The following is a 21927-nucleotide window of genomic DNA, read 5'->3' as shown; positions in this document are numbered from 1 at the left end:
CCAGTGCAGGTTTTTGAGCTGCACACCGGGGGTTAATGTCTGGAGCTCTGTGCAGGTTTTGACCTGCACACTTGGGGTTAATGATTGTGGCCTCTTTCTGGTTCTGGGAGAGCTTCATAAACCCCTGGGTAGCTTCAATCCCTGCCAGTTATACTTTTGCCTTTGGCCTAGTGTGCTGACCCCCGTGTGCCTGTTTGTTGCTATAGCTTGTTTATATGGTTCTGACCCGGCTCTGTTTCCCGTTGTGAGTTTGCCTGTTGATTTTGTACTGCATTATTATCTGTGTATGACTCATTGCCTGTGACCTGACTACTCTCTGCTCGCCCCCTTTGGTACCTTGCAGCTATCTCTGTGTGTGACTCATTGGCTACGTCCTGACTATTCTCCCTGTCTATGCCCCTTGGTAACTTTGTCTCGCAGTTACTCTGCTAGGAATTGTCTTGCAGCTCCTAGCTCTGTGGAGTTTAGGCCACGCCTCTAGCAGTCACGTGCTTCAGGTCCAGCGGCTCTGAAGTACGCATCTATTCGGTTGCTGACCGCTCCACAGGTAGCTTTGAGCATGCTTTCGCTTTACTCAGGACACGCACACTGGCTCAGTGATCAAGTTCAGTGCGGTGTTTCTGACATTATAACTGGCCTACAATTTTTTTTTCTCTCCTCACTTCTGCAGCATGGACCCAATGTGTGCTTTATCTGAGCAGGTGAAAAGCTTGACTCAGTCGCTGCAGAAGCTTAGTTTGGAACACCAAGCTCTGGCCCAGTCCCAACGGCGGGTTGAGGACTCAGTTCAGGGGGTACTTTCCGCAGGCTTCCAGCAGGTGGGGAATAGAGATGTCATTTTAGTCCCACCTGAATCCCCGGTTAAATTGCCAGATATATTTTCTGGTAACAAGGATGAATTCAGGGCACTTAAGGAGGGCTGTAAGCTTTTTTTTTTTCTTTGAGACCCTGCTCCTCTGGGGATGAGAAACAGAGGGTGGGGGTGGTGATGTCCCTGCTTAGGGGGTCCCCACAAGCCTGGGAATTCTCGCTTTCCTCTTCTGCCCCTGAGTGAATGTCTGTGGATGCATTTTTTGAAGCCTTAGGGCTTATTTATGATGAGCCTGATAGAGTGCGGTTGGCTGAGGACAAAGTGATGAGTGTCTGTCAGGGGGAGCACTCGGCCGAATGGTTCTGTACTGAATTCAGATGTTGGGCAGCGGAGATTTCCTGGAGTGATGCCGCCCTTCGGAGGCTGTTCCACAGAGGCCTGTGTGAACGTCTGAAGGATGCTTTGGCACTTCATCCTCCGCCAGACTCCCTGGAGGATGCCGTGGTCCAAGCGGTTCGCATGGATCGCAGGCTGCGGGCTAGAGGCATTATGCAATGGGAAACGCCCTTATTCTTTAGTGTAGATGAGACCCAGACTCTTCCTATGGCTATGGAGGTGAGCGCTGTCACCTGTGAGTGAAAGGAAAGAAGACGCCGCCGGGAAAAGCAGTTGTGCTTCTATTGTGGGAGATCTGGACATTGGAAGAAGGACTGCCATTCCTGTCCGTCATCCTCCAAGATGGCGGGAAACGACTAGGTCTGGGTAGTAATCGAGGAGGCTACCCAGACCTTCAGGTACAATTTTCCTCATGTGCAAAAATGGTGCTGCAGGTGGAACTGGAACTTGGTTATGGTCCTGTTCAGACTACTGCTTTTATTGACTGCGGTTCGGCTGTGAACCTGATTGATACCAAGGTTATGACTAGTGTTGAGCATTCCGATACCGCAAGTATCGGGTATCGGCCGATACTTGCTGTATCGGAATTCCGATACCGACTTCCGATATTTTTTCAATATCGGAATTCGGCATCGGAATCGGAAGTTCAAAGTTGATTGACAGACTGACGTCATCATGATGCGCGGTGTGTGCGCATCATGATGCGCCGTCATTTCGGGCCTTCTGGGGGTCTCTGCCGGCCTGCCGGGGGGCTGTGCCGGCCTGCCGGGGGGCTGTGTGGACTGCCCGGGGTCTGTACCGGCCTGCCGGGGGGCTGTGCCGGCCTGCCGGTGGTCTGTGCACCCTGTGGGGGTCTGTACCGGCCTGCCGGGGGGCTGTGCCGGCCTGCCGGTGGTCTGTGCACCCCGTGGGGGTCTGTACCGGCCTGCCGGGGGGCTGTGCCGGCCTGCCGGGGGGCTGTGCTGATGTCCGGGGGTCTGTGCAAGCATCGTCCGATGGGACTACAAGTCCCATCGGGCGATGCCTGCTACCATGACAGTGATTGACACATTAGCCAATGATGGGACAGTAGTAGTCCCATCATCCGGCTAATGTGTTAATTGTTAAAAAAAAAAAATACTACATACATACTACATGCATGCTACATACATACTACATGCTACATACATACTACATATATACTACATACATACTACATACATGCTACATACATACTGCATGCTACATACATACTACATATATACTACATACTACATGCATGCTACATACATACTACATGCTACATACATACTACATATATACTACATACATACTACATACATACTGCATGCTACATACATACTACATACTACATACATACTACATGCATGCTACATACATACTACATGCTACATACATACTACATACATGCTACATACATACTACATATATACTACATGCATGCTACATACATACTACATATATACTACATGCATGCTACATACATACTACATGCTACATGCATGCTACATACATACTACATATATACTACATGCATGCTACATACATACTACATGCTACATGCATGCTACATACATACTACATACATACTACATGCTACATACATACCACATATATGCTACATACATATTCCCACACAGCAATGGCATAAAGTGAGACTAGGGACTTTTTTTTTTTTTAAGTGGCGGAGGAATACAGTGCGGAAGGATACCTACCTTCCGTCATTGGATTCCTGCAGCCCGTAGAGAACGGCAGCAACAGCTGATGCTGCAGTTCTCTACCCAAGATCGTCGTGGGACACACTCGTGGACTGCTTCGGATCGTGGGTGAGTATTTTTGTGGTTTGTTATGTTAATATTTATTCCGGAAAAGACAATGGCTTCGGGGAACAATGTGACAAGTATTGTTAAGTATGTTACTCTATGTTATATGTACTGTATGTCTATGTATGTATTGTATGAATGTATTGTATGTATGTAGTATATATGTGGTATGTATGTAGCATGTAGTATGTATGTAGTATGTATGTAGCATGCATGTAGCATGCAGTATGTATGTAGCATGCATGTAGTATATATGTAGTATGTTTGTGGTATGTATGTAGCATGTAGTATGTATGTAGCATGCATGTAGTATATATGTAGTATGTATGTAGCATGTAGTATGTAGCATGCATGTAGTATATATGTAGTATGTATGTAGCATGTAGTATGTATGTAGCATGCATGTAGTATATATGTAGTATGTATGTAGCATGTAGTATGTATGTAGCATGCATGTAGTATATATGTAGTATGTATGTAGTATGTAGTATGTATGTAGCATGCATGTAGTATATATGTAGTATGTATGTAGCATGTAGTATGTATGTAGCATGCATGTAGTATATATGTAGTATGTATGTAGCATGTAGTATGTAGCATGCATGTAGTATATATGTAGTATGTATGTAGCATGTAGTATGTATGTAGCATGCATGTAGTATATATGTAGTATGTAGCATGTAGTATGTATGTAGCATGCATGTAGTATGTATGTAGCATGCATGTAGTATGTATATGGTATGTATGTAGCATGTAGTATGTATGTAGCATGCATGTAGTATATATGTGTTATGTATGTGGTATGTATGTAGCATGCATGTAGCATGCATGTAGTATGTATGTAGTATGTATGTAGTATATATGTAGTATGTATGTAGTATGTATGTAGCATGCATGTAGTATATATGTAGTATGCATGTAGCATGTAGTATGTATGTAGCATGCATGTAGTATATATGTAGTATGTATGTAGCATGTAGTATGTATGTAGCATGTATGTAGCATGTAGTATGTATGTAGCATGTAGTATGTATGTAGCATGCATGTAGTATATATGTAGTATGTATGTAGTATGTATGTAGCATGCATGTAGTATATATGTAGTATGTAGCATGCATGTAGTATATATGTAGTATGTAGCATGTAGTATGTATGTAGCATGCATGTAGTATGTATGTGGTATGTATGTAGCATGTAGTATGTATGTAGCATGCGTGTAGTATATATGTGTTATGTATGTAGCATGCATGTAGCATGCATGTAGTATGTATGTAGTATGTATGTAGTATATATGTGGTATGTATGTAGCATGCAGTATGTATGTAGCATGCATGTAGTATACATGTAGTATGTATGTAGTATATATGTAGTATGTATGTTGCATGTAGTATTTATGTAGTATGAATGTAGCATGTATGTAGTATGAATGTAGCATGTATGTAGTATGCATGTTGTATGTATGTAGCATGTAATTTTTTTTTTTTTTTTTTTTTTACATTTAACACATTAGCCGGATGATGGGACTACTACTGTCCCATCATTGGCTAATGTGTCAATCACTGTCATGGTAGCAGGCATCGCCCGATGGGACTTGTAGTCCCATCGGACGATGCCTGCACAGACCCCCGAAGCCTGCACAGACCACCGGCAGGCCGGCACAGCCCCCCGGCATGCCGGCACAGCCCCCCGGAGCCTGCACAGACCACCGGCAGGCCGGCACAGACCACCGGCAGGCCGGCACAGCCCCCCGGCAGGCCTGCACAGCCCCCCGGAGCCTGCACAGCCCCCCGGCAGGCCGGCACAGCCCCCCGGCAGGCCGGCACAGCCCCCCGGAGCCTGCACAGACCACCGGCAGGCCGGCACAGCCCCCCGGCAGGCCGGCACAGACCACCGGAGCCTGCACAGACCCCCTGGCAGGCCGGCACAGCCCCCCGAAAGGCCCGTACAGACCCCAGAGAGGCTGTACAAGGGCAGGAAAGGGTTTTTCTTATTCCGATACCGGAAGTCCCATAGACTTGAATGGGACTTCCGGTATCGGAATCGGCGATACCGATACTTTTTTTAAAGATCGGCCGATACCATCCGATACGATACTTTGAAGTATCGGACGGTATCGCTCAACTCTAGTTATGACTCTTAATAAGATAGGGACAGTCAGGCTTCACGATCCTGTTAAACTTGTGGCAATTGACTCATCTCCTCTTACCCAAGACGGTATCTGTTGCAGGTCTGAACTTTTTTCTCTAAAAGTGGGTTCCACTCATGTGGAGAAACTAAGTTGTCTGGTGCTAGATAACTTGCCTGCAGGACTGGTACTGGGGATGCCTTGGCTTCAACGCCATAATCCTACCATTGATTGGGTTACAGGGGAAATCACTCAATGGGAATGCAATAATAAATGTGGTAACCGGGGACATCTTGTTAACGCTGTCAAATCCGTGTCTGTGTCGTCTGTCAATCTGGAAGGTATTCCGGAGTACCTGAAAGATTTCGAAGACGTTTTTTCCGAAAGTGAGGCTGAGGCGCTGCCACCACATAGACCCTATGATTGTGCCATTGATTTAGTACCCGGAGCCAAGTTACCTAAGGCTCGATTGTTCAATTTGTCTGGGCCTGAGCGCCAAGCCATGAAGGAGTACATAGCTGAGAGTCTCCGCAAAGGGCATATCAGGCCTTCTGTGGCAGCAGGGTTCTTCTTTGTGAAGAAAAAAGATGGTGGTTTGCGGCCGTGCCTTGACTTTCGGGAACTGAACAAGATAACGGTTAGGAACTCATACCCGCTTCCCCTCATCCCAGACTTATGTAACCAGTTAGATGGGGCCCAATGGTTCTCCAAGTTAGATCTGCGGGGGGCCTACAATCTGATAAGGGTTCGGGAAGGGGACGAGTGGAAAACGGCATTCCTCACATCAGAAGGACTCTTTGAGAACCTGGTAATGCCATTTGGGTTAACTAATGCACCCGCTATTTTCCAAAATTTCATCAATGTTGTGTTTTCTGATCTGATAGGCCGTTTTGTTATTATTTATTTGGATGATATTTTGGTTTATTCCCCGGACAGTCAATCTCACTTGCAACATCTAAAGACAGTTCTCCAGAGTCTCAGGGAGAACCAATTTTTCGCCAAATTGGAAAAATGTTCATTTTTTGTACAGGAGCTGTCTTTTTTGGGGTTGATTGTGTCCTGTGAGGGGTTTCGTATGGATCCTAAGAAGGTGCTGGCGATCGCTGACTGGGTTCAGCCTCGAGATCTCAAGGGGCTCCAGCGCTTCTTAGGATTTGCGAACTATTACCGGAGATTCATTAAAGGTTTCTCACAAGTGGTTAAACCACTCACGGATCTTACCCAGAAGGGAGCTGATGTAAAAAATTGGTCTGTACTCGCTAAGGAATCCTTCTCAGCGATTAAGAAATGTTTTATGTCTGCCCCGGTGTTGGTGCAACCTGACCCGTCCAAACCATTCATTGTGGAGGTGGATGCTTCTGAAATGGGGGTGGGGGCTGTGCTGTCCCAGGGTCCGGCCACCCTTACCAATCTCAAACCCTGTGCCTTCTTCTCCAAGAAGTTCTCTTCAGCTGAGAAAAACTATGATGTAGGCAATAGAGAACTTCTTGCGGTCAAGCTGGCGTTTGAGGAATGGAGGCACTTTTTGGCAGGGGCGGCTCACCCTATCACGGTTGTCAGGGATCGCAAAAATTTGGCATACCTTGAATCTGCTAAGAGGCTTACTCCTAGACTGGCCCATTGGTCACTTCTTTTTTTCACGATTTCAGTTCTCAATTACTTTTCGACCGGGGTCCAAAAATGTTAAAGCAGATGCCCTGTCCAGAAGTTTTGATCCAGTGTCTCCCCCTGAGCCGCTGTCCTCCTTTCTTCCCCCAGGGGTGGTAGTGGCGGGGGTCTCAACTGAGTTGGAACAAGAAATCCTAAGGGCTCAGGCCCTAGCTCCGGCAACCAGGCCAAGCGATAAACTGTTTGTTCCAGATTCATTGCGGCCTAGACTTCTGCAGGAGTTTCATGATTCTAGGCTGAGTGCTCATCCAGGTATCACGGCCACTAGAGAGGCAGTAGCCAGGGGTTTTTGGTGGCCTTCATTAAGGTCCGATGTCAAGGAATTTGTTTCTGCTTGTGGCATGTGTGCCCGTTCCAAAAGCTCGCATAACCGACCGGCTGGGGAACTCATACCTTTACAGGTTCCTGATAGGCCATGGACTCATCTTTCCATGGATTTTATTACCGGCCTTCCACCTTCCAAGGGCAATACCGTGATCTGGGTGGTGGTGGATAGGTTTTCTAAACAGGCCCATTTCATTCCCTTGGCAGCATTACCTTCAGCAGAAACATTGTCAAGGTTGTTTGTGCAGCATGTGGTCCGATTGCATGGGGTACCCCTGAATGTTGTGTCTGACAGAGGTGTGCAGTTTGTGGCCAAATTTTGGAGGGTGTTCTGTATGAAATTGGGCATCTCACTCTCCTCATCGGCATATCACCTGGAGAGCAATGGTCAGACAGAACGCACCAATCAATCCCTGGAACAAATTCTCAGGTGTCTGACCTCCGCCAGACAGGAGGATTGGTGTGATGCGTTACCGTTGGCTGAATTCTCTTTTAACAACCGGGTGAGTCAGTCCACCAACATGTCCCCATTCCTGATTAACTATGGCTTTAATCCGCATTTTAGGGAGTTTTCTCAGGTGGATTCCGGTTGTCCAGGAGCAGAGGGGTCCGTTCAACGGTTAAAAAACCTCTGGGCTGAAGTCCGGCGTAATATCTCTCGGGCCCAGGGGAGATACAAATATTTTGCGGACAAAAAGAGAGCCTCGGGAGACATGTTTCAGGTGGGAGAGAAGGTTTGGCTCTCCACGCGTAACATCAACTCAAAGGTACCATCAGTTAAGTTGGGACCAAAGTTCATTGGTCCGTATGAGATTATGGAGATAGTCAACCCTGTGGCATATAGGTTGCGTCTCCCCGCCTCCTTAAAAATATCTAATGTGTTCCATAAGTCTCTGTTGAAACCAGCAGGATCTGTCAAAGAGAACTCTGAGACTGTTGTTCCTCCAGTGCTGGTGGAGGGTCAATTGGAGTATGAGGTCGGACATATTGTGGACTCTCGGCGGGTGCGCCGCTCTTTGCAGTACCTGGTCCACTGGAAGGGATATGGACCAGAAGAGCGCTCATGGGTCCCTGCTCGCTCGGTACATGCAGATCGCCTGGTTCGGGCTTTCCATGCCAAGTACCCGGGGAAGCCTGGGGGTCCAGAGGCCCCCCGTTGAGAGGGGGGTACTGTCATGATCCCAGTGCAGGTTTTTGAGCTGCACACCGGGGGTTAATATCTGGAGCTCTGTACAGGTTTTGACCTGCACACTTGGGGTTAATGATTGTGGCCTCTTTCTGGTTCTGGGAGAGCTTCATAAACCCCTGGGTAGCTTCAATCCCTGCCAGTTATACTTTTGCCTTTGGCCTAGTGTGCTGACCCCCGTGTGCCTGTTTGTTGCTATAGCTTGTTTATATGGTTCTGACCCGGCTCTGTTTCCCGTTGTGAGTTTTCCTGTTGATTTTGTACTGCGTTATTATCTGTGTATGACTCATTGCCTGTGACCTGACTACTCTCTGTTCGCCCCCTTTGGTACCCTGCAGATATCTCTGTGTGTGACTCATTGGCTACGTCCTGACTATTCTCACTGTCTATGCCCCTTGGCCCCTTGGTAACTTTGTCTCGCAGTTACTCTGCTAGGAATTGTCTTGCAGCTCCTAGCTCTGTGGAGTTTAGGCCACGCCTCTAGCAGTCACGTGCTTCAGGTCCTGCGGCTCTGAAGTACGCATCTATTCGGTTGCTGCCCGCTCCACAGGTAGCTTTGAGCACGCTTTCGCTTTACTCAGGACACGCACACTGGCTCAGTGAGCAAGTTCAGTGCGGTGTCTCTGACAAAATCATCCTTAAAACCCATCCTGCGTGATAATATATGTGAATCTAATGAAAATGTAGAGTCCCTGTGGGTGAAGATAAGGAGAGGGGGATAAAATAATAAGTTATTGATAGGGGTTTGTTATAATTTTCCAAAAATAATGGAAGCAACAGAGAAGCAAATAGATGAAGCAGCGACTCAAGGAGAAGTCATTATTATGGGGGACTTTAACTACCCTGAAATACATTGGGGAACAGAAACCTGCAGTTCCAGCAAAGGTAATAGGTTTTTGACAACTATGAGAGACGATTACCTTTCACAACTGTTACAGGACCCAACAAGGGGGGGGGGGGGCGATGCTAGACTTAATATTAACCAACAGGCCAGACCGCATATCAAATATAAGGGTTGAGGGTCACTTGGGTAATAGTGATCACAAAATAATAAGTTTTCATGTATCCTTTAATAAAATGTGCAGTAGTGGGGCTACAAGGACACTAAACTTCAGGAAGGCAAATTTCCAACGGATGAGAGATGATCTTGGTGCAATTAACTGGGACGATATCCTGAGGCATAAAAATACACAAAGAAAATGGGAGACAGTTATTAGCATCCTTAATAGGACCTGTGCACAATATATACCGTATGGGAATAAACATGCTAGAAATAGGAGGAGACCACTATGGCTAAATAGAGCTGTAATGGGCGCAATAAGTGACAAAAAAAGCATTTAGAGAACTAAAGCAAGTGGGTAGTGATGAGGCATTAAATAAATACAGAAGATTAAATAAATTCTGTAAAAAGCAAATCAAGAGAGCAAAGATTGAGACAGAGAGACTCGTTGTCAGAGAAAGTAAAAATAATCCCAAAATATTCTTTAACTACATAAATAGTAAGAAACTAAAAAATGATAGTGTTGGCCCCCTTAAAAATATTCTGGGTGAAATGGTGGCTGAAGATGAGGAAAAAGCCAATATGCTAAATGACTTTTTTTTCAGTAGTATTTACACAAGAAAATCCCATGACCGATAACATGATCAGGGATAAAAATTCTCCATTAAATGTAACCTGCTTAACCCAGCAGGAAGTATGGCGGCACCTAAAAATCACTAAAATTGACAAATCCTTGGGCCCGGATGGGATACACCCCCGAGTACTGCAGGAATTAAGAACAGTCAAAGATAGACCATTATTTTTAATCTTTAAAGATTCCATAATAACAGGATCTGTACCACAGGGCTGGCATATAGCAAATGTGGTGCCAATATTCAAAAAGGGGACAAAAACTGAACTTCGAAGTTATAGGCCAGTGAGATTAACCTCAATTGTGGGTAAAATCCTGGAGCGTTTTCTAAGAGATACTATACTGGAGTATCTGAAGAAGAATAACCTCATGACCCAATATCAACATGGATTTACGAGGGACCGTTCCTGTCAGACTAATCTGATAAGCTTTTATGAAGAGGTAAGTTCCGGACTGGACTAAGGAAATGCAGTGGACGTGGTGTACATGGACTTTTCAAAAGCTTTTGATACGGTGCCACACAAAAGGTTGATACATAAAATGAGAACAATGGGGATAGAGGAAAATATGTGTTAGTGGGTTAAGAGCTGGCTCAGGGATAGGAAGCAAAGGGTGGTTATTTATGGAGTACACTTGGACTGGGTCACGGTTAGCAGTGGGGTACCACAGGGGTCAGTATTGGGCCTGCTTCTTTTTAACATATTTATTAATGATCTTGTAGGGGGCATGCGCCGGTACACTATGTCCCCTAAGTATTTCGCTGTGTTCCGGGACATGGTATACTGGCGCATACACAGTAATTATTTTCGGCTTTGCCCGCAGTTGGGCAAAGCATACTGCACTTGCGCGAAGCAAGATTGCTTCGTGCATGTGCAAACTATGGAGTAGAACTACTAGAATTCCGGAAAAGATCGCGGACGGGGGCCATGAATGGGGTGGAGAAAAAAAGAAGAAACTCCGCCCATCGGACCGGACACAGGCCATTTACATAGGCCGCCAACTTCCGGTGACAGATTCCCTTTAAAAGAGGCATAGATGCTCATGAGGAGAACATAATTTTACTCTTATATAAGTCACTAGTGCAACCACATTTAGAATACTGTGTACAGTTCTTGTCTCCGGTGTATAAGAAAGACATAGCTGAACTGGAGCGGGTGCAGAAAAGAGCGACCAAGGTTATTAGGGAACTAGGGGGTCTGCAATACCAAGACAAGTTAATACACTTGGGGTTATTTAGTTTGGAAAAACAAAAGCTTAGGGGAGATCTTACTACAATGTATAAATATATGCTGGGACAATATAAAGACCTTTCTAATGATCTTTTTACTCTTAGACCTGTGACGGGGACAAGGGGGCATCCTCTACATCTGGAGGAAAGAAGGTTTAAGCATACTCACAGACGCGGATTCTTTACTGTAAGAGCAGTGAGACTATGAAACTCTCTGCCGCATGATGTTGTAATGAGTGATTCCCTACTACAATTTAAGAAGGGACTGGATGCCTTTCTTGAAAAGTATAATATTACGGGGTATATACACTAGTTTCCTTGATATTGTGTTGATCCAGGGAGCTAATCTGATTGCCGTATGTGGAGTCGGGAAGCAATTTTTTTCCCCAATGTGAAGCTTACTGTTTGCCACGGGTTTTTTTTTTGCTTTTTTATCTGAAACAACATGTTAGGGCAAGTTAGGATAGGATATGGGTTGAACTAGATGGACTTAAAGTCTTCCTTCAACCTTAAATACTATGTATGATACTATGTACTGAACACACTTTTTGCTATTGATGTGGTGCCTGCTATAAAATTATATTTCTAATGCACAACAGAAATAATCTTGCATTTGTACAAACATTGAGCTTGATTAAAACAAATGAAAAGATTCAAACTATGGTCAAGGTAAAGGGATGAAAGATGGGTTTTGTAAGAAAAGATTACATTTTGTGATTAATTTTGCAATTAAAATATTGATGTAATACATTATGATCTTATTTATATCTTTTTAGGATTATTTAATAATTATAAATTAGTAAATGGAAGTGAAAGCTGCTCTGGAAGAGTCCATGTGCTTCATGAAGGAAAGTGGAAGGCTCTGTGCAAATCACAGTGGAATTTACTAGCCGCTAACGTATTGTGTAGGCAAATGAGCTGTGGAACTGTGGCCTCTCTTCCTCATGGAGGCCATTTTGGAAAAAATAATCTTACTATCCCATACAGGTTTCATTGTACAGGCACAGAACATCACTTGGGGTTCTGTAACATCACAACCCTGGGATATAGCAAGTGTCCATCTTGGGACACCGCAAGTGTCATTTGCACAGGTAAGAGTAATGAGTATCAATCAGCTAAAAACTGACTGCGTGTTTTCCATGTAGTTCTTCATGGAAGAAGATCGGTCCATTAGTTTCCTCCAAATAAAAAAGTGTGCCCGATGATTGCTTCTTTTTTTTCAAATAAAGGAGAATATTAGACAAGTCTGGTGAAAGCAGATATAAATATATAACATATATTCTTATATTGTAGAAACTGATTTACTGCACCCAGTCCATGGGCCACATCAGTAATCTGGGGTCATCAGGATGGAGCCCCCTGTGAATTTCCTCTTGACCTCATCCTCGATACTTGTCATGATTGTAGCATGATATGTAATGTTGCACCATGTCCGCTAATCAAAGAGCTCTGGATGCTGGCAGGTAGGAGGCAGTTTACAGGGATCCTTTACTATGGCCAAAGATCACTGATGTGGTGGATGAACCATGTGTTGTGAATTTATTTGCACCATTTCTAATAATTTAACTGTATTTCTGAAGTTAAAGGTAAGATGCTGTGATTTTTATGATTGTATTACTAATTATTGATTATATAACCAATTATCTTTAGTACAAAATTAATTGTAATACTTTAAAAGTTTTTTTTTTTTTAATTCTTAATTTTTTACTTCAGCCACTAGGGGCTGCCATTTGTATTTGGGGATGTGTAAGTGTCTGAGTACGACACTTGCACACTTCAAATACGGCACCCCATGGGAATAAAAGACTGCGGTCACTGTCCAACTGCATCTCTTGTACTGAGGCTGCTCCTCCTGGGCTGTCCAGGTCACAACATCACAGCTGTGGGAGGAGATCGGCGCCATCTTTGTGTAGCCTGTAGTGTATGCTGTGGGTGTCACTTTCCCCTGTCATGGCTCACACTGCTAAGAGCGTGCAATGACAGGAGCTCCCGCAGAGAGGAGGTCCGGGTTGAGCTGAGTATCTATGGTGTTGGGCAGAGGTGATCACTTGCTGTCATTTGTAAAGCAGTACATGCTGCAATCACTGCTCACTGCCGACCTTTTCAGAGCACATCAGGGAAATCATCACATTCCTTTGCTCTGAACAAACAGAAGTGGATGCCACTCCACAAAAGAGTGGAGGGAAGGTGAGTAAAATTATTTGTTTTTTTTCCATGCATTGAATATATGAGGGACATATACCAGGATGAAGGACATAAACCAGGATGGGGACCATGATAGAGGGACATATACCAGGATGGAGCCTTTTACCAGGATGGAGGACATATACCAGTATGGAGGACATATACTAGAATGGGAACCATGATGGAGGAACATATGCCAGGAAGGGGACCATGATGGATGGTCAAATACCAGGATGGAGCCATATACCATGATGGGGGATATATATACCAGGATCGGGACCATGATGGAGGGACATATACTGGGATGGGGGAACATAGACAAGGATAGGGACCATTATTGAGAAACATATACAAGGATGCACTATATTGGGTATATTACACTGTGGGTTACAATATGGGGCCATTATACTATAGAGCACTATGTGGGTCACATACCAGGATAGGGACCATGATGGAGCGAAATATACTTGAATGGGGGAACATAGACCAGGATAGGTACCATGATGAAGGAACATAAACCGGGATGCACTATATGGGTCACATTATACTGTGGGGAGCATTATACTGTGGAGCACTATATAGAGGGCATTATACTGTGAAGCATTATATGGGATACATTATACTGTTCAGCAGTATATGGGGGCCATTATACTGTGGAGCAGTATATGGGGCAAATAATACCGTGTGGCACTATACAGAGGGTATCTGTCACGGGTGTCAGAGGCTGCAGACAGTTGCACAGTATCTGACTGCAAAAGGTCTCTGCTGTTGGATTTGCAGACACATTCTTATTCCTTCTGACTCTTGGACCCAGTGACAACCTTCCCCAGGTATAATTGAATCACCTGGACTGGGTGTTTGTAGACTTCCTGTTTGCTTCTGACATCACCAGTGATATTTCCATTTTTCCCTTTTGAGGCTTGGAGGTATAGCAGTAGGCTATCTTCCTCTTTGGTGCTGTTGAAGGATGTCAGTGTTATCTCTCTGAGTCTACTCAAGGTAAGCATTTTCCTTGTTTGTCTATCCTATCGGTCTTTAGTTGTGGTGGGTATTGACAAGTGTAACCCTGTCTTTCCTGTTCTGCTCAGAGATAGGTGCAGAACCTACATAGGGATGTATAAGGCAGACAGGATTACTTTAGATCTGCCTAAAGGTCTCCACCCCACCCACCTTCCCTAGTGTTTGGCTCCCTTCCCCTCATCCCTTTGTGTTGCACTTTGTCTTTCCCACACTGTGCATGACTTGGCTATTCTGATGAGCCGTGTAGTCAGTGATTCCACCAGAAATGTCAGGGTCGTATACTGACAAAATTTCCAGGCCCTCTTGAGACTTTCTCCAGGCTCCACCCCGGCTATGCCTCCAACCCTCAAACCCTCCACAGTCCCACCACCCACTTTTGGAAAAACAGCTTTTGTTATGGTCAAAAGATTTTTAAGCCGCCACCACTGCAAGGTAAATTCTTTTGACTGGGCCCTACTCTACTCATTTGTAAAATACCTAATATTCCTTTAGGTATTTGTTTATATTTCTTTAAGGAATGTGTCACATTCATTTTTTAAAATGAACAATAATACTACATACAAGAGACCAATACTGCCACACCGTGACCAGACCACATATTACCACCATATAGTGACAGAATAATACCACATACAAGGGACAAATACCACCACACTATGATCAGACCACATATTACCACCACTGCAATACAATACAATACTGATTATCAATAAAAAAATACAATACTAATTACCATAATTTGCAGTATACACAGGAACTCTGTACATAGTATACTGTCTATAGTGTCAATTTACACATAATACAGTGATCATTGGTGACATTATACACATGAGCACTGTATATACTGTAGTGTCAGTGTACAGACAATACAGTGATCGCCGTGACATTATGCACAGGAGCTCTATATATAGTGTCAGTGTGCAGATAATACTGTGATCACTAGTGACATACTCAGAAGTTCCATATATAGTGTCAGTGCACAGGTAATACAGGGATAACCTGTGCCATTATACACAGCATCTCTGTATATTGTGTCAGTGTACAGGTAATATAGTGAACCCCAATGACATTATACACAGGAGCTCTGTATGCAGTGTCACTGTACAGGTAATACAGTAATTGCCAATTACATTTTACACAGGAACTTTGTATATAGTGTCAGGGTACATGTAATACAGTGATCACAAGTGACATACACTCCCTGACAGAAGTTATGTCACTTATCCATGTTATGTAAATAAAAGCTTATAACCTGACGTTGAATTCATCCATTGGTTGCATAAATTATTCTCTTGAAAGCTGAAACCCTCCGAACTGTGGTTTCGGTTAAGAAAATAAATTGGCATCAATGCAGAAATATTGATCATTTAATGGACACAGAATGGTCAGATTTTGGCAAAACAAAAGGAACCATGGGGCCTGCCTCGGGGTCAAACTTTTAGCAGACTCAATGTACGCTAGGTTCTTGTGATCAGTAATCACCATAATGGGATGAGCAGCCCCCTCCAAAAAATGCCTCCATTCCTCGAAAGCCAACTTCACCGCCAGCAGTTCCCAATTGCCCACATCATAATTTCATCTAAATATATGACCACAAACCGCCCAATAAAATCAGAGAACACATAATTGATAAATACTTGAAAAGTTGCAGGAGCATTGGTCAAACCAAACGGCATAACAAGATTTTCAAACTACCCTACAGAGGTAAGAAACGCAGTTTTCCACTCATCCCCCTCCCGTACCCGGATAAGGTTATAAGCCCCTCACAAATCCAACTTAGAAAACCATTTGGCCCCGGACAATTGGTTAAACAAATCGGGAATGCGTGGATGGGGATATATGTTTCTTATCATGATTTTATTAAGTTTCCGAAAGATAAGGCATGGGCGAAGACCACCATCTTTTTTTTTTAACAAAATAGAACCCTGCAGCAATAGGAGACACAGGAGGATGAATATGTCCTTTGCAGAGGCTCTCAGATATATATTCCTTCATGGCGACCGGCTCAGGACCAGAAAGGTTGTACAATCAAGCCTCAGGCAATTTAACCCCTGGTACCAGATCAATGGCACAATCAAAAGGAGGGTGCGGTGAAAACCCCTCAGCCTGACTTTCGTAGAAAACATGCTCAAAATCCTTTAGGTACTCTGGAACAACCTCCAGTCTAAAGGATGACACCTGGGCCTCTCTGACCTTTCCCGACAACTGCGCACTGCAGTACTTTGCTCTGCCCTCAACAGGGCAGATCAGTACGCCTGCGCAGGAGCACGGCATGAAGCAAGCAGGATGACAACATCGCATGAAGATGGGAGGCACCGGACCCGGGACTTGCAACACCCATTGGACTGGGCCGCCCAAGGTGAGTATAATAACACTTGTTTTTATTCTATTTCAGGTCAGATTAGGGGCTTATCTACAGCATTACAGAATGCTGTAGATAAGCCCTGAAAGGCAGTGGCCGAATCTTATAGCAGCATAATGAGGTGACAGGTTCCCTTTAAGCATATCTAATTACGCATGTGATATACTCCGCATATCTAACTCCAGTTTATGATACAATGAACAGCACCAACTAACAGAATCAGTGCTGCCGGACGTCCTCGGTGACCCTTTCTAAAATGGCTCCACACTGTGATCCTAAATTTCATCCTTTCTAATCTTTTTGCAAACACCCAGATGTGGAGCCAAAGGTGTAACGTCACACCCATGTAAGCAAATTCAGCCCACATTTACTGCAGTCAAAATGGGAGCTTGCACTACAGTAGGTTTTCATGGCAAATTTCAAAAGCCGCTCCCCCTTGTGTTTAAAAGTGGAAATACCAAACCTTTTAAAATTGTTTTTCATATTTTAATTCAATAAAAACAAATTGTATATATTTTTTTCAAATAAAACATTAATACCATTTTTTTCAATTGTGAAAATTGGCAATCAGATAGCTAATGCTAATTATTTATTTCCCAGACAACTAAAAAACACAAGAGATAGATAATCAAGATGGTTAGCACTCGACTGAAGAGTTTAATATATGGTGCTAGTGAAAAGGAGCCAGCGGTCCCTTAAGGTACTGTCACACTTAGCGATGTATCAGCGATATGACGCGGTCAGGATCGCTGGTACATCGCTAAGTGGTCGCTAGTGAGCTGACACACAGGCAGATCTCACCAGCGACATCGCAAGGGTCGCTACTTACCTGTCAGACGAGGCGATCCTGACGTCCTCCTGCCCGCGTCCACGCGTCGCTCGTCGTCACAGCAGGAAGCCAAGCTGGAAGCTGACAATCGATCACCAGGACCGAATCAGAATAATAAAGTAGCATCGGGGGGGTAGTAGTTGTGGGGGGGTAGGGCTGGTTCCAGATTTTCGTGGGCCCAGGGCCAAAGAGTGTCAATGGGCTCCTTTAACACATGCCACAATTCATGATTCTCTGATACGGCAGAGAAATAGCAGTATAGTACAATGAAAAATACTTCACTTCTTACATCTCATGACTGATATTGATTTTAAATTCTCCAATAGCTCCAAAAACGGACAGTACATTACTCCATACAGTATTATGGCCACCACATAGTGCGCTATACAGAGTAATGAGGCCCATATATTTCTCCATACAGAGTCATTGGTCCCATATAATGTTTGAAACAGTATATGATGAGCTCCACATAATGCTACAGTATATGTTGGTCCCCATGGATGAAGCTCCACTGTGTTATGGGCCCAAATAATGCTCCATATATAATGGGCCCCATTTCTAATGCTCCAATGCATAATGGGCCCTGTAAATGCTGCTCCAGTGTCTGATGTCCAACTTTGGAATGCTCCAGTGTATGGTGGGCCTCATATATCATTCTCCAGAGGATAGTGCTCCCCAAAAATAGCTGTCCCAACATTGAAAACAAATAAGTCTCCTCACTAGGAATTCCCTGTACTAGTCTGGACTCCTCGTCGTCCCCATCTTCCATTTCACTACACTTGGACTGTTTAGGCAGAGGGCGTACAGACGTGATGTCATAGCGCTCTCTGACCAGAATGTCACTGTCAGGAAACGCGGAAGACGTCACGGCGGTGGAGCAGGGAGAGGTAAGTATTTCAACTTTGCAAGTGCTGTGATCCTGAGCAAGCAGGGGGGGCCCACTCATTGGCGACGGCACAGGCACAGGGCCGCTCATAGTACGCCGGTGTGAATGATGGCTGGTGTGCACTCCCACCATCAGAGACACTTGATTCTACTATGAGGGACCTTGTGCCAGTGCCGTTACCAAACAGTGTGCCCACCCACCTGTCCAGGGCAACGGCACTCGCACGGATGCGTGCGCCAGGTGGTGACCCCGGCCCTGTGAGGGGAGGCAGCCCAGTTAGGGAGGTGGAGAAATTGGCATATGTTGATGTTGGACATTCAGCAGCTGCAAATGGAGTAATTGGAGAAGTCCGCGGAAGAGGAGGACAAAAGCAAGCCATTTTTCTGGCAACCTACGTGTCAGCAGGGGAGGGTGGGACAAAATCCTTTGAAACCCATGCATGGTTCATTTTAATGAAGGTTAGATCATCAACATTTTGGGTCAACAGACGGGTCCTTTTTTCTGTCAGGATTGATCCAGCAGCACTGAAGACTCGTTCAGATAACACACTAGCAGCAGGGCAAGCGAGCTCCTGTAAGGCATGTTGTGCCAATTCAGGCCAGGTGTCAAGTTTACTGGCCCAATAGTCAAATGGGAATGACCGGTGAGGGAGAACATCGATATGGGAGGAGAAGTAGTTTGTTACCATAGTTGACAACTGCTGTCTCCTGTCACTTTCGATCGATGCAGTATCACCAGTCGTGTGAGCGGTACTTGAAAAATCAGTCCACAACATGGTCATGAAACCCCTGTGTCCAACGCCACTTCAGCAGTGTGCACCACGAACACTTCTTTCATGTTGCCACCTAGGGCTTGATGGAAAAACATCACCGCCGCTGTGTGCTGGGAATGCCTCAAACAATCGGTTTACCAGAGTTGCTTGTTTGTTAGCCAATATTATCTCTGGCTCTCATGTGGCATGATGTTTTGGAATTTGCCTTTATAGCGTGGATCCAGGATGCTGGCCAACCAGTAGTCATCATCGTTCATCATTTTGGCAATGCGGGGGCCCCTTTTTAGGATCTGCAAGGCATAATCAGACATGTGGGCCAATGTTCCAGGTGTCAATGATGCACTGCGAGTGCTGGGTGGAGGAGCACTTTCTGGCAAATCCACATCCCTCCAGTAATGCACAAAGCTTGTACCTGACCTTGCCACGCCAACATTTTTTCTTGCCCCCTGAGAAGCATCCTCCTCCCCAATATAATCATCCCCATCATCCTCCTCCTCCTCCTCTTCTTCTTCTTCCTCCACCTCGTCCACGAGACTTCCCTGACCAGAAAATGGCTGACTGTCATCAATACTTCACTCCTCCTCTTCCTCCTCGGCTGCAGTCGCCAGCTCCTTAATGTGCATCAAAGCTTGCATGAGCAGACGCATAAGTGGGATGCTCATTCTTATGATGGCGTTGTCTGCGCTTACCAGCCGTGTGCATTCCTCAAAACACTGAATGACTTTACAGAGGTCTTTCAGCTTCGACTACTGCACACCAGACAACTCCATGTCTGCCTGCAAACTGCCTGTCCGTGTATCCTCCCACAAATGAATTACAGCCTGCCTCTGTTCGCACAGCCTCCAAACCATGTGCAGGGTGGAGTTCCACCTTGTTGCAACGTCGATAATTAGGTGGTGCTTTGGAAGGTGGAGCAATCGCTGCAGCTTCTGCATGCGACTGGAGTGTATGGGCGACCGGCGGATGTGCGAGCCCAGTCTTTGAGCCTTATGGAGCAGGGGTGTTAACTCCAGATAATTATTGAGGAAGCACTGTACCACCAAGTTCAAGGTGTGAGCCAGGCAAGGTATGTGTCTGAGTTTTGAAATGGCTATGGCTGCCACAAAATTCCGGCCGTTATCACTAACTACCTTGCCTGCCTCAAGATGTAGACTGCCCAGCCATGACTCAGTTTGTCACTGCAAGTAGTCGGCCAGTCCCTCCGCGGTGTGTCTGCTGTCGCCCAAATACATCATCTTCAACACAGCCTGCTGACGCTTGCCACTAGCTGTTCGATAGTGGGACACCTCGTGTGCAACACTGGCAGCTGCGGATGGAATGCTCATACGACGGCGCTCTGTGGACGAGCTTTTGCTTCTGGAGGAGGGTCGAATGCCTGCAGCCAACTGTTTCCTATACCGTGGGCTAGGCAGCACTGTCCCACCACCGCTGTCCCCTGTGGACCCTGCATCCACCACATTAACCCAGTGCGCAGTGTTGGACACGTAACGGCCCTGGCCATGCCTACTGGACCTTGCATCTGTTGTGAGGTGCACCTTTCCACTCACTGATTGCTTGAGTGCATGGACAGTGCAGTCTTTCACATGCACGTGGAGGACTGGGATGGCTTTTCACGAAAAGAACTGCTGACTGCGTAGGTCATATCGTGGTACTGCGTAGGCCATGAGCTCACGGAAAGCTTTGCTTTACACCAACCGGTAGGGCATCATCTCTAATGAGAATAGTTTGGCAATGTGGGCGTTCAAAGCCAGTGTACGTGGATGAGAGGATGAGTACTTTCTTGTCCTACTCAGAGTGTCTGGTAGGGTGAGCTGGACTTGAGAGCTGCATATGGTGGAACTAGTGGTGGACATGGCAGACTGGGAGAGGCTTGGTGATGGTGTTGGTGGTGTTGCTGATGGCCTAGATTCAGTCTTTCGTAGCAATAACATTGTGATTCCATGACTGCTTTGCCCTTGCGACGACACCTCGACATTTGCTGCTGGTGGTGTGCTAACCGGTTGGCTTACAGTGGGGGAAGCGATGTAGCGTTGTTGACTACCTTTATTCGGAGCAGGTGCACATGTGGTACGTGAGGTTTGGTAGTCCGTCCACGCTTGCAAGTGCATGGTGGTTAAATGTCTAATCATGCAACTGGTATTCAAATTTCTCAGATTTTTCCCTTGACTAAAGGTCTTTGCGCACTTCTTACAGATAACCTTTGCCTGATCATTAGGATTTTGTTCAAAAAAGTGCCAGACTGCACTCTTCCTACTATGGAAAACATTTTGAGACCTTGCACGCTGTGCTAATTGGACCGTCTGGCCAAGCTGTACTGCAACTCATTTGTTTTTTGTAACACGTTTTTGGACTGCTACGGTCCTGCCAGAAAACAGCTGTTGCGATGTTGTTGCCTGCTGTGGATCCTCCTCCTCTTCTGAGCTATTGGCAGCGGCACCCTCTTCTCCCAATGGATGCCAATCTGGGTCAACAACTGGGTCATCCATCACCTCCTCTTCAATTTCATGTGCACCTTCCTCTGTGTCACTGTGTAAGGTGGTATAGTATGCGAGAAGGGGAACCTGAGTTTCATCAGGGTCTGATTCTTCCTCAGTACACTGCGAGGACAATGTAGTGCTCTGAGTGAATGTACCAGCAGAAAAATCTAGCAGTGGCTGTGCATCAGTGCACTCCATGTCAGAT

General features: G+C 45.4%; 1 protein-coding gene across 1 annotated transcript in view; it reads left to right on the top strand.

Moving 5' to 3' along the window:
- Positions 1 to 21927, top strand: part of LOC141082677 (scavenger receptor cysteine-rich type 1 protein M130-like) — a 136241-nt gene that overhangs the window by 16195 nt on the left and 98119 nt on the right. The window contains exon 3 of the mRNA XM_073566625.1: positions 11969 to 12283. Within this exon, the coding sequence (XP_073422726.1) occupies positions 11969 to 12283 (315 nt within the window). The remainder of the gene's footprint in view (positions 1 to 11968; positions 12284 to 21927) is intronic.

This window comes from Dendrobates tinctorius, unplaced genomic scaffold (genome assembly GCF_039654945.1).
Source record: "Dendrobates tinctorius isolate UK_male_01 unplaced genomic scaffold, ASM3965494v1 ptg000019l, whole genome shotgun sequence".
NCBI classification, from domain to species: Eukaryota; Metazoa; Chordata; class Amphibia; order Anura; family Dendrobatidae; genus Dendrobates; species Dendrobates tinctorius.
The sequence above is the reverse complement of the archived record's forward strand: the minus strand, read 5'-3'. Positions and strand labels throughout refer to the sequence as shown.